This window comes from Barbatula barbatula (assembly GCF_947034865.1).
Source record: "Barbatula barbatula genome assembly, chromosome: 25".
NCBI classification, from domain to species: Eukaryota; Metazoa; Chordata; class Actinopteri; order Cypriniformes; family Nemacheilidae; genus Barbatula; species Barbatula barbatula.
In genome coordinates, this window is record NC_136788.1 from 6,522,876 (window position 1) to 6,535,545 (window position 12,670).

At 37.0% G+C, this 12,670-nt stretch overlaps 1 protein-coding gene across 1 annotated transcript in view; it reads left to right on the forward strand.

Moving 5' to 3' along the window:
* Positions 1-12,670, forward strand: part of abcc8 (ATP-binding cassette, sub-family C (CFTR/MRP), member 8) — a 55,007-nt gene that overhangs the window by 22,446 nt on the left and 19,891 nt on the right. The window contains exons 11-19 of the mRNA XM_079449795.1: positions 2,137-2,177; positions 2,345-2,490; positions 4,073-4,181; positions 4,790-4,906; positions 5,000-5,072; positions 5,581-5,686; positions 9,035-9,067; positions 12,015-12,047; positions 12,352-12,450. Of these exons, the coding sequence (XP_079305921.1) occupies positions 2,137-2,177; positions 2,345-2,490; positions 4,073-4,181; positions 4,790-4,906; positions 5,000-5,072; positions 5,581-5,686; positions 9,035-9,067; positions 12,015-12,047; positions 12,352-12,450 (757 nt within the window). The remainder of the gene's footprint in view (positions 1-2,136; positions 2,178-2,344; positions 2,491-4,072; positions 4,182-4,789; positions 4,907-4,999; positions 5,073-5,580; positions 5,687-9,034; positions 9,068-12,014; positions 12,048-12,351; positions 12,451-12,670) is intronic.

The window sequence follows — 12,670 nt, forward strand, 5'->3', positions numbered from 1 at the left end:
GTTGACATTACAACAACTACAACGATAAAGATACCTTCATGACACCCTCTAAAGTTTTCACAAAAAATGAAAATTCTGTCATCATTCATTCACCCTGTTGTCATTTTAAACCTTTATGGCTTTCTTTTTTCCACAAAACACAAAAGAATGTTGTTAACTGGCATTCATTGATTTGCTTTGGTTTTGTGTCCATAAGATAAAAGTGAATGGGTACAGCTGCTTTTTGGTTACCAACTTTCTTCTCAATTTTCTTTTGTGTTTTGCAGAATAAAGAGTCTTTCAGGTTTGAAATGCCAAGATGGTGAGGCAATTTTGGGTGAACTATCCCTTTAGTCCAATTTTGTTGAATGTTCCCTATTCACCACAACGAGGTAAACATCTCTCTGAGAGGAAACTCACTTTAAGAAGATGCCACAGCATGACCCGCAATCACAGGAATTGCAGTTATATTTTAAAAATAGTTTACTGCTGAGTGATGTGATGGCAATGTCTCCAGCTCACATTGACTCCAGAAACCAATCATACTGATGCCTGAGGAGACCTATCCCTGCTTTCGCCAAACTGCTCTTTGAAGCTTCAGTCGCGACTTGAACTTGTGAACTCATTTAAGGTGCTAGGAAATGTGAAGATCTGATGGCGATTATGGGAAATGTGTGCGATTTCAACGATTCAATTAATCCGAACCAGCAGGGATGTGCTATAGTGAAACAATTGTTTTTGGGTTTAGGGCTGTAGCAAAAAACTTGACATTAAAAAAAAAACAGTTGAGCAGTAGTGGTAAGTGCTCAGGAACGGTTTTGTAATTATTTGAAAAGATGGTATGGGGCTTAAATTGACAGATGCTAAATTACACCTGAGCAGACCATCATGAGTTTTCCCTTGAAAAGTGAAATAAGGGATTATTCTTATTTTTTCTGTAATTTTATAACAGTTACTTATGATGTTATTGAACTAAATCGATCACTAATCACATTTGTATACTTTGATCAGTTAGTAAGAATCATTTATGTAGTTATTGATTAAATAGGCCGTTTCACGTCTATCCTAAAATTAATTATAATCAAGGTTGATATGGAAAGTAGTTATTAATAAGTCATAAAATACTTTTTGGAGAGAAAGACTCATTTGTACAGTAATAAAATAACACAATTGAATATGAAATTAGTAACTAGTAATTAATTACTTTTTCAGAGTAACTTACCCAACATTGAACAGACCATTAGAGAGAATAATTTGGTGTATAAACAAGTCTGTGCATTTTGGTCTTTTCTGGAGAAGTTTGTTATTTATAATCACAATCATTTTGGAAGAATATGTGCTCTCAAACCTCTAGAAGCAAGTGCATGAGATGCAAGAATATTTCATGGAGTGTAACAGGACCACTGAGTTTTGGTTCCGAGGTAATGGAGAAATAGATCATGCTTACTGGAGTATGGCAAGTCAGGCTTCATGAATCAAGTGAATCATTCTTGATGTCCGTGTCCAGGTTTTAATGAAATTGCTGGCTCACCTGGGCACTGGAGAAATGGTAGTAGTGGTGTAATTCAACTTCAAATGTCCTCACTACTTGGTACATAGTAGACATTTAAGGAAACGTACACACAGTAAATACTTTTGCTATTACTGCTTGTATTTTTCAAATGTTTGGTCTGTGTGCGAATGCGTCAAACATATACGCATTTGGCTGTTGGATCATGTCTTGCTGTTTATTTTCAGCATCATACAAGAGGTGAATTACATATGTTTTATAATACACCCAAAGATGTTTTCAGTTTTGTTGCAATATGTCCAGAAGTTAAATGCCACTGAATGTTCATATTTAAGACATTTGCGACCCTGGACAACAAAACCAGTCTTATCGGTCAATTTTTAGAAATTGAGATTTCTACATAATCTGAAAGATGAATAATGAAGCTTTCTATTGATGCATGGATTGTTAGGATATGACCATATCTGGCGGAGACAGAACTGTGTAAAACTCTGCATTTACTAAATATCTTCATGAGCATGATCTTTACTTAATATCCTAATGATTTTGGGCATAAACGATAAATCGATCATTTTGACTCATACAATGTACTTGGTACGTTATTACAGAGACATATTTTACTAATTTAGCTTTTTTTGTCTTCACAGTATTTATGAACACAGCCATTCCCATTGCTGCAGTACTCACTGTAAGTACAACAACTCTTTAGTTCTTTATTGGCTATTGGTCAGCAATTTCATCTTACCTCTTTCTGAAGATTTTAATACAGTCCTAATGCTCAAGTAGACGCAACAGTCAATGCAGGAGTAGATGAAATAGATGCATGAAAGATACTCATTGGTTTGTTTGTTTCAGACTTTTGTGGCTCATGTGCATCTGTCTGACGATGCAGACCTGTCCCCTGCTGTAGCCTTTGCCTCTCTCTCACTCTTTCATATCCTGGTTACCCCTCTGTTCCTGCTGTCCAGTGTCGTACGCTCCACCGTCAAAGCCCTGGTCAGGTCAGTTAAACCACAAAGCCTTTGCTTCACCTCAAGAGCATATGTAAGCTGTCTACATGCAGTGTCCTAACCAAGATGAAACCTGTGATGGATGACCAACTTGAACCCCTTTTATGGGCTGTAATTCTGTTAACAGGTGCCCATGTGTAGCGATGAACATTTAGAATTGGTTCCAGTAGTTTGACCAACGATAATAAATACAATTGCCACTGCCATTACAATGAATGGGGAGTGAATGCATTGCTCAACATGGTCACTCTAGGAAGTCCATCCTTCTGGTAAAAAGAGCCAATCGTCAGTCGGTAAAGACTGAAAATTATTTTGGGAGGGGCCCTCGTGAGCCGCTTGCCAGCCTGTGCGTGGTAGCTAAAGAAACCTAGAAAAAAATGTTTTTTTGTGTAATTTAAGTTTAGAAAAAAAGTTAGGGTACAATTCATGTCAGGGTTACATCTGTAACTGTCAGGGGGAATACCAACATGGCTGTCGAGTGGCACAACTTCTGCAGAGATTTCTGGGAGATGGAAGGGTCTTTAATACTCACAACAGAGGGTATGCATTGAGCTCACTTTCCCATGTGAACATGCCAGGACACAAAGGACACGCCCCCTTGAGTGGAAAAATCTGCTCAGAATATTAAAAGTAAAACTCTAGGGAAACTTTACATGCACGCAACACATAAAGATGTAGAAAGTAGATTGGTAACACTATTATGGTATGGTTTGACAAAAACAATTTACCTGAGTCTGAGATTAAATGGCTGGCAAACATCCATGCAGTATTTACTGACCAATTTTTCACCTGATGGAATTATTTTAGTAATTCGTTTTTCTGTATTAATTATATATATGTATGCATTCTGGGATGGTGATGTGCAATGCTGTCTTAGATTTAGTCAAAAATAGATGTATTATTATAATCAAGTATATGTTGTTGTATTTTCCATTTTTCATTCAGAACATAGATTATACACTCTGCCGTGCCCTTCCCATTGTAGTGGAATGTACAGCTATCTTCACAATAGTCATTGGGACATTGACATTCAGGATTTACAGATCTTAATTTACCACCAGGGTTCATCTGAATTGGTCTAACTATGTCAATGCGCAATAAATCATTCCGGCTCCGGCAGGCGCTGTGGGTTTCTTTCTCCTCCCCGTCACAGTTAGACTTCCCTAAAGTGATGTGTGTCGGTGTTGCTTTGGTTCAATCTCATCAATCCACTGATGTGTAATACATTTTAGATTAGGCTGTATCTGCTTGTGAACAGGACATAGATCAGCTCTTTGTAGAAAACAGCCCACATTTGTCACCTGTCTCAATATATTTCTAACTGCACACTTGTGACCAATACACAGGGCATCTGCTGCTTCTGATGTCTTTACAACATAATCCATTTCTAGCCATGCACATCATTCCAGAAGCCATCAGTCTTGGGTCTAGTTTAATTTATGTTCTTCTCTGTGGTTTTATTTCAGAGTAATAGAAGGCCAATAAAGATTTGTTTGTATCAAACATTTACGATGTCCAGATGAAGAAAAACATAAATTTGTTCTAACAATGTATCACATTGTCTTGTGGCCAGTGTGCAGAAGCTGAGCGAGTTTTTCTCCAGTGATGAGATCGGAGTTGAACAGGAGCCCAAAGCAACCATTTTACCCAACTCAACCAATCACGCCTGGTATCAGGCCCTGGTAGGTCAAGTAGATTAGCCATAAAGACACTAAGAGCGAAATTTATTCATTCACCAAAAACACACATTCAAATATAAAAAAATTACTTAAAATATATAGTTTTCTAGTATTTTAAGTATATATTCATATTTGATATATTTTGATATATTTTCTGATTCTGACGTTTTTGTCATTTCACGTAATCTTTATCCATAATTTTGGTTATTCTTTATCTTCTAATGTCTTCATACGAATTCTATTGTAAATTGTAAATTCTTCTACTTCTACATTCAAGTTTTATAGCATTTTTTTACCAAAATAAAACAACAAGATTATCCAGGTTTACATGTTGTTGGCTGGTGAGATTTGATGACATTTTTGTCCAGTCGACAACGTGAGATGCTGCCTGTTGACTATTTACGCTAAAATAACGGAAAATATGTCAACACAGATATGACATTTTCAGCAATTCCAACTATTTCACAAGGTCTTTTGGATTTATCCAAACCTTAAATGAATACCGTACAATTCTCCACATCAATAAGTCATTATGTTAACGTAGCGCACTTTGTTCAACGCAGATGAGTTATCATTGCTGAAGGGTTGTTCTTATTCTCACTTTAATACAGCCTCTTAAGGTTGTGAACCGCAAGCATCCAGTCAGAGAGGACTGGAACAGCTTTGGGATTCAGAGCGAGCAGGAGGACGAGCCACTGGCTGCGGAGGATGAAGATATCTGCATTAAAGTGAGATTAATACAGTTTATCTCAGTACTCAGGCAGTTCAATGGCAGGGGAGGACACAGATAAACTGAATGTTCAGAATGTTCTCTGTTCTAGATAACAAATGGCTATTTCAGCTGGACCGATGGAGCGCCAACATTATCCAATGTGGAAATAATGATTCCTTTCGGTGAGTCATATCAGATTGACACTGTAGCAGATGCTGTGGCATTGTTGCTCTGAGATGTTAGATTATGGTTGTGATGAAGAATTTCCAAATCCCATTTCTATTCTACGCTCTTCTAGTCATCATTTCCACGCCCTCTCTTATTTACATATAAATAAAAGCAGATACGTTTAAACATACGGTTTAGCTGGAATTTAAGAGTCCCGTAACCACATTGGAGTGAATTAATAAAATGTTCTCCTTTTACAGAAAAAAAATGTGACATTTATTCAGCTTGTTACGCTAGAGTGGTAGATTGGTGGAATATACAGTGATATTCTTGAGAGTGAGAGCTTTCATTTGATATAAGAATCTGTTATAAATGCAAAATGGATGGGACTTGTGTTTTTATTTCTGTCCGTTTATTCATTCTTCTCACATGCAGATGTACTTTTGTTGTTCAATTGAACCCATTCCTTATGATTTAAAACCCTGTTTGTTGGTTATTTATTGGTGTGTATTCTCTCTACAGGTCAGTTGACTATGATAGTCGGCCAGGTGGGTTGTGGGAAATCATCTTTGTTGCTGGCAGCACTGGGTGAAATGCAAAAGATTTCCGGCACTGTGACATGGAACAAGTAAGAATTGACTGTCGCACATAAGTCGGTCATTTAAAAGGGTTAAGGTTATATAAAAGTGTTTTAACTCGCCAAATTGCTTTCCACTGATTTGCATTGTTAAACTGTAAATACTTGTATGATAATAATAATAATTGAGCTTTCAGTTACAATTCTGTGGGAGCTGTTATTGTCAGCTTGACGTCTTTTGACTTGCAGTAAACCCACTTAAAGAAAAGTTCAAAACAAACCTGCAATGTTATGCTTCAACCAGAGATGGTGATATTGAGGCAAAAAGTTATAGTCTGCACCTTTAAATGCATACTTAACCCAAAAATGAAAATACAGTCATCATTAACTCACCTTCGAGTTGTTCCATATCTGTATAAATGTCTTTGTTCTGATGAACACAGAGAAAGATATTTGGAAGAATGCTTATAACAGACAGATTTCGTAGTAGGAAAATTACTTTATCATTGTAATTGTTCTGTTGAACACAAAATAAGACATTTAAAGAATGTAGGACAACAAACCGTTCTGGGGCACTTTTGACCACCATTGTATTTTTTCCTACAATGATAGTCAATGGGGGCAAAATATTTACACCAGAGCAAAGACATTTATACAGATTTGGAACTCGAAGGTGAGTGAATGATGACAGAATTGTCATTTTGGGGTGAAGTACCCCCTTAAGTTGTCATTATAATTTACTTACAAATATGTTTGTTCATCTTTGTATGTCGGTGTTTCTGCAACGATCATCGAACACGCCGCGCTTTTTTCCGGTCTTATGCAATAGGAAGCACCTCTTCACCTTTAAAAGGTCTCAGTTCCTAACTCATTGCAAGATAAATGCCATAATGATGATTTAAACAAGGCCAATTGAGGATATGTTGTTGACAAGGTAGCCCATAAGAGGCCTTTATATTCCCAACACTACATGTCACATCAGACCTACAGGGGTCAAACTAAAGTGTTCTCATCAGCCGTCGTATCAAGCCCCCTTTACAGATGTGTCGTCTACCGTCACACAGGCTATTAGTAGCTACAATGTTGATTGGATGTATGGACACCTCTTTTGAAGAGCCGTTCTGTGGATCAAGCACAATGCAGCGGAGCGTTTGTTCGAATGCCAGTTACCCCTGGCAACAGCCAATCAGCTGAGCCCAATTTAAGGGTTTACTTAAGATAACACTGGGTTTAGGACAGACAATGTGATTCCACTTGAAATACTGTAATCGGTCAGCGACAAGGAAATTGGTTATTCATTTTGGCGATCTAAATCAAATTGTTTCCTATTTTGTTTTTATTTGACCTGATATGTTGGTAATGAATGATGAAACATTCTAGCTGGATGTGGTCTTTGATAGTTGGAGGGAAAAGGCTGAACAACGTAGCTGCTTAGCAACACAATCTCACAGCAATATTTGTATATGGTGGTTAATTCACATGAATCCGTACACTCTTATTTTGACGTTTTAATTTTGCTTTAATTAGCTTTTTTCTACTAATCATACGTTTTTGCGTGATTCGCATCATAAGGAATTCCTGTGCGATGATTTGTGACATCATCAGAAAGAAATGTAATTTTCGAGGTGGAGCAAGTTAATGCATATTGTTTAAAGATAACAAAAAAATCCCTTTAAAGTCACATGCACAGAAGAATCGTGCATTAATTCAATATGTCAATTATGATGTAGAGTTTAAATGACACCTGGACTATTCGTCAGATTGACACAAAGTAGCCACATGAGCTCGGTCTATTGCGTACTAACCCCGTGATACATGTACAGTTATAAGTCTGTCAATGTCCACCTATTGTAGGACAAAATCCTCAATTTTTATGTATGCCTTGCATAGCCGTGCTAGCTGAGAAGAGATGAAATGTTTTACTGTAGTCATGTCTAAATTTAGATTTACAGCAATATGTCCCTGAACAGCAGTCTACTCTAAGAGCAGGCTTGAGTATTGAAACATCATAGCACATGTTTATACCATCAGAGCAAAATATTCAGACTGGTTGTTGTACATGTACAAGGGAATCGTAAGGTTCAGCGCAAGTTCTACCTGGATAACTCATTACAATTATCAAGCAGACAACGATCTGGCCAGATAAATGACTCAACGGCATCTAATGCAAACTTTTCATAACCTAAACACAAACTTACAAAGTAGAAGCTACGATAAAAGAAAGGTGTCTGTATTTTATTAGGTCATAGGTAACATATGCAAAATTGGCATTATTTCCTTTATAGGCTTGTATTGTTTACATCATCTACATGTAAGGCTACTCTTTTGGTTACCTTAAGTCACAGAATTAAGAATTACACTTTAATTGACTAAAGTTGGCGTGCAGTTGGTACCGATGTGAGTCATTCATAATGGCACATAGGGTTTAATCACATCTCTCAGTATGGTGTCTATTCACTTTCCTGGAACCGTACGTGTCACCTGGTTTCCATGGTTGGCCCTCAAGTCAAAGCCATTTTTACATCATCAGTTTTGAGCAGTCCAAGAAGTGCGACTGAAGGAGATTAATATGTTTCAGTTCGACCAGAGATGTCCACAGCAATATTCTTTAAACTGACAGGTTGAGTCCAAGCTTAACTACAAAGCCGGAGGGGAGAACTGCTATCGCGTGGACGCACTGCAGAATTTTCTTTGTTTTGTGGTCCACTTTTGAAAGCACAGGACAAAAATGGAAATTATTGAAGGCCTGTAAGCAGCTGAAAAGCTCTTTATATTTCTATTATCTCTGTATTTTCAAGGCAGATCGTTTCTTCGTTTTTCGGTAGTTTAGCCGAATTTTTCAATTCTTGCATTGTTACTTTACAGATTTAGTTTGTGTACGTCCTTTCTTGACCTTCAGTAACTAAATAAAAAAGTAGTAAAAAAAATTTATTAATATCCCAGATCTTACTTCTAGACAGTAATGAGTTTGAGTATAGAGCAAATGAGGAACATTTTTGCTTATTGGGTTATTCCTCCAAAATCTGCATCTCCTTTAGCAATTCTGAAGATATCTCAACATGCATTTATCATTATAATCTCTTATTTTCTGAACTATGCGACTCTCTGTCATTTTATTTGTATACGGTCAATGTACTAAATTTCAACAAAGGTCTTGTGTGTGTCTGTTGCTCCGAAATGTTTACTCGGGGTACCTTCAGACCTTTTAATATTCTGGCATCATGTGAATATTTATCATCACTTGAAATCATTTGGAAATGATAGAGCGCATTAAAAATGAAATATGGAAATTAATTCGGTAATGATTTTTGATAGCAGCTATCTCAAAACTATTTACCAGATACAATGCAACATGCTTATCGTGTCGAGATATAATTCTTTTTGTTGATTGTTTTGCAGGCCACACACTGTGGATGAAGAGAGAAATGAAAGGTAGGTGTCTTGTCCGTATGATGAGATTAAAATGGGAAATCACAAACCTTTAATACATCCTGCCGAGTGTGTACACACATTGAGTGTGACTGTGTGTGCGTGTGTGTGTCCTGTCAGACTTTGCACCAGTGATAGTATTCGCTGTGGTAGTGTTGCTTGGGCTTTGTTTTGGTCTCTGTTGTTCTTCTCAGCCAAACTCAGCCCTTTGACAACATCATATAAATGTCATTGTTTATGCACATGTACAGAATTTTATTTATTGTAGAATAACGTTCATTTTGGGTGGCTGGTAATTGTAGAAATTATCAAAAAATCTTAACAACAATGTCAATATAGATCCTGATGACAACATAATAGGTAGCACAGTACAGTAAAATTAGTTTTGGCCAACATCTATGGCGGCATTGCATGTAAGTACATATATTTATATTAAATTTGTATTCAGTTAACTGAACAATACTAGTCTACAACAGTATATTATAATAATTATACTATATATGGTAGAATTGCTGTAGTAGCATGTTGTATTGACTATATGAAAAAAACTGAAGTAAAGTATAATGTCTCAGTTACGTATGTAACCTCCGTTCCCTGATGGAGGGAACGAGACGTTGTGTCTACAGAATGGGGCTTGACTTGAGAACCTATCATCTCTGACTGACTTGAAAAGGCTAATGAAATTGGCGAATAACATTTGAATGCCGGACTCAACAGGTTTTATGTCTGAATTAAAAACTATGACGTTCGGAAAGCCGCCTGCTTACGGTTGGATATTTTATATTGATGTAACACTCATATAAGTCTGAGCAAGCTGCAAAATATATGCTTTACATCCAGCCTTTGCAGTCATATTTGAAAGAAAAGACGTTTGGGGATTGAAAATGAGACCATGCACATTTATTTTAGTAACACTGAAGAGCGTTTGCTTAGAATAAACAAAAATGTATCGGCTGCTGGTGTGGACTGCCGCAATATAGTTTCAGTTATAGTTGTTGTTATAATATGAAGGGCGCTTTAGTCTACAGTTTCTTATTTATTTAAAAAAGTATAATATTTTATTACTCCTAAGGGTAGAAAAATAGACCAATGTTACATAGTTCATTGCAGTCACCTCATCTGATCATTCGAGTGTTGAGCCATGGTAGCAACATGCTAAACTCAAATTATTCAAATCGAGTCTGTCAGAAAAGGTTCAGAAAATGTTTGCAGATTATTTTAACATAAGCATGTGGCTAAACCAACGATTCAGTGCATTGGCTTCAGAACACTGCACTGTCTGCCGGGGCTTTTTTTGCCATCATATACTGTACATTCTGCCAATACAAAGCATCTAAAATTACACATAGTAAAAGGAATCTTTACGAAAGAGAAAGGCGCCATTCTAGGTTTTTTCGGCGTTTAGTGCATGCAAAGTAGATGCATGTAATCCTCGCTCTTATCTAAAGACATTACAGTAATGAATGGACTCAATATGTTTGTCTGTTAAATACTCCAACTCGGTAGGGAGCTCTTTGATGGCTATCACAGGGGCTATTGATGTGTGCAGTGACAGTTGGTGCCGCTGATAAAACGCTGGTCATGAATAAAACAGCATGTGCTTTCACAATGGGCTACTGTGTGAATAAGGGTGTGTGAGTTAACGTATGTGTGTTTCTTGGCAATTGGACTGAATTGGCTGCCAAGAAAGGGGGTCTCTTATTACCCCTGGCAGCTATCATTCTGTGACTATTTTTTGAAGATAAGGGGTATTATTACAATAAGAGCATTTCGTGAAAGGCGTGTTATTTCACTGAAAGGAAAAATGATGTGTGCAAAAGGGCAGACATAGGATTTCCTGATTATTTGAGAGGGTCAGTCTCATACAAGCTTTTTCCTTTGATCATTTGGTTTGAAAGCGACAAATCAGAATCCGTTCTGCCAACAACTTGAAATAAGGGAAAATGTACATAGAAAACATGTTGCATGAAATACTTGAAGCGATATCATAGTATATCTTAATCGCTGAATCTATTCACTGTATGTTCTCAGAAAATGATCATGAACGACATGACAAGGCAATTTACATTACAATTGTGTTACCCTGAATCATATCTGGACTTCGCTCAGCTACACTGCATTAGCGATTGACCCACACATGATTACACAGCACTATATACCGTATCCGGCCTCCTATTACATCGCATCAGCAACATCATTTCAGGTTTGTAGCACTGCAGGATACAGAGAGAAACATTCTATGATGGAGGTCACAGGCCATCCTTGAGAGGTTATATTCTTTAAGGTTCTCACTCATACGAAGAAATCAAGTTTCCTTTAATATCGCAGATTTTTCTCATAGACATCAGTGAGATTAAATGGAGAGCGAATGAAAACTTAAATCTCCTGCCTCTCAGGTCTCACAACAAATGTCTCCGTTAGAGGTTCTGAAGAGATCTCAACAGTGTTGAGTTTAAATTGGAATAGTAAGTGTACAAAAGTTTAATAGCGTAAGCGTAAAAAAAATCTATATGAATTTAAAAAAATCTAAATTTACCCAAATCCAGATTATTTTACATCTGCAACCAACATAAGGGATAATGCACAGTCAGCCGGTTGTTATCACAGAATAGACCCAGACAGGATGATCAGGACCCTGACATGAATCAAAGTGCTCTTCTATTAAACATTTTGCGATATTAACCAACTGTATCTACATTATGCCACTATTGAGGACAAGATGTACAAACAAGACGAACATGCAATTTGGTTGAATTCATTAAGCATTTTTATGTTACATTTAGTAAGTTATTTGAAAGTTCAAAGTATCTGGATGAGTGGTGTGTGAATAGTTGTGGGTGGTCACAACTGGCCAATCAGAATCAAGTTTTCAAGACTGCCATGTAATATTAACGATTATTTGTCAAATAGCATTTTATAATGATTTGTATTGTACTTTCTTTATTTTAAGCCCTTCTGATGCAGCTGGAGATGGGGATATCAGGTGTGGACACAAACACACACACACACACCACATTAGATCTCAGGTTTGTAGCTTAAATTTCTGAATGCACTCGCTAAATCTTTCAGTTAACTATTTTGCTATCTTTATCTTAAAGGTGCATTTCAAATGCAATAGCAGTCATTAAGATTCAATGGCTTCTCAATCCAAACAATATTTAATATCTTAAAGTCATGATTTATAGTTAAGATCAGTTTAAAAAGCTTGAACAAGCCTTTCTTTTATATTTAAGAGCAACATTGGTGTTGTGAGGAGATCACTGATGTTGTGGCAACCCCCCTGACAGGAAAAGAGGTGCTGTGGCATACGCATCCCAGAAGCCCTGGCTGCTCAACACCACGCTGGCCGAGAACATCACCTTTGAGATGCCATTAATAAAGCAAAGGTAACCGACCTTCACTTACTTTTTCAAGTCATACAGAACGACTATACTTTTAACAATGACTATATAATATTAAATTGTAGGCACAGTATATTTCCCAGGACACCATGTCCCATCTTCCATTAAGGGCTAATGGTACACATTATCGTGTGTTCAGCATCTTGTTGCCCTAGTGATGTAGATAAGTCAAGTGTTTGCCTTACTTTTTATCATGTTTATAGAC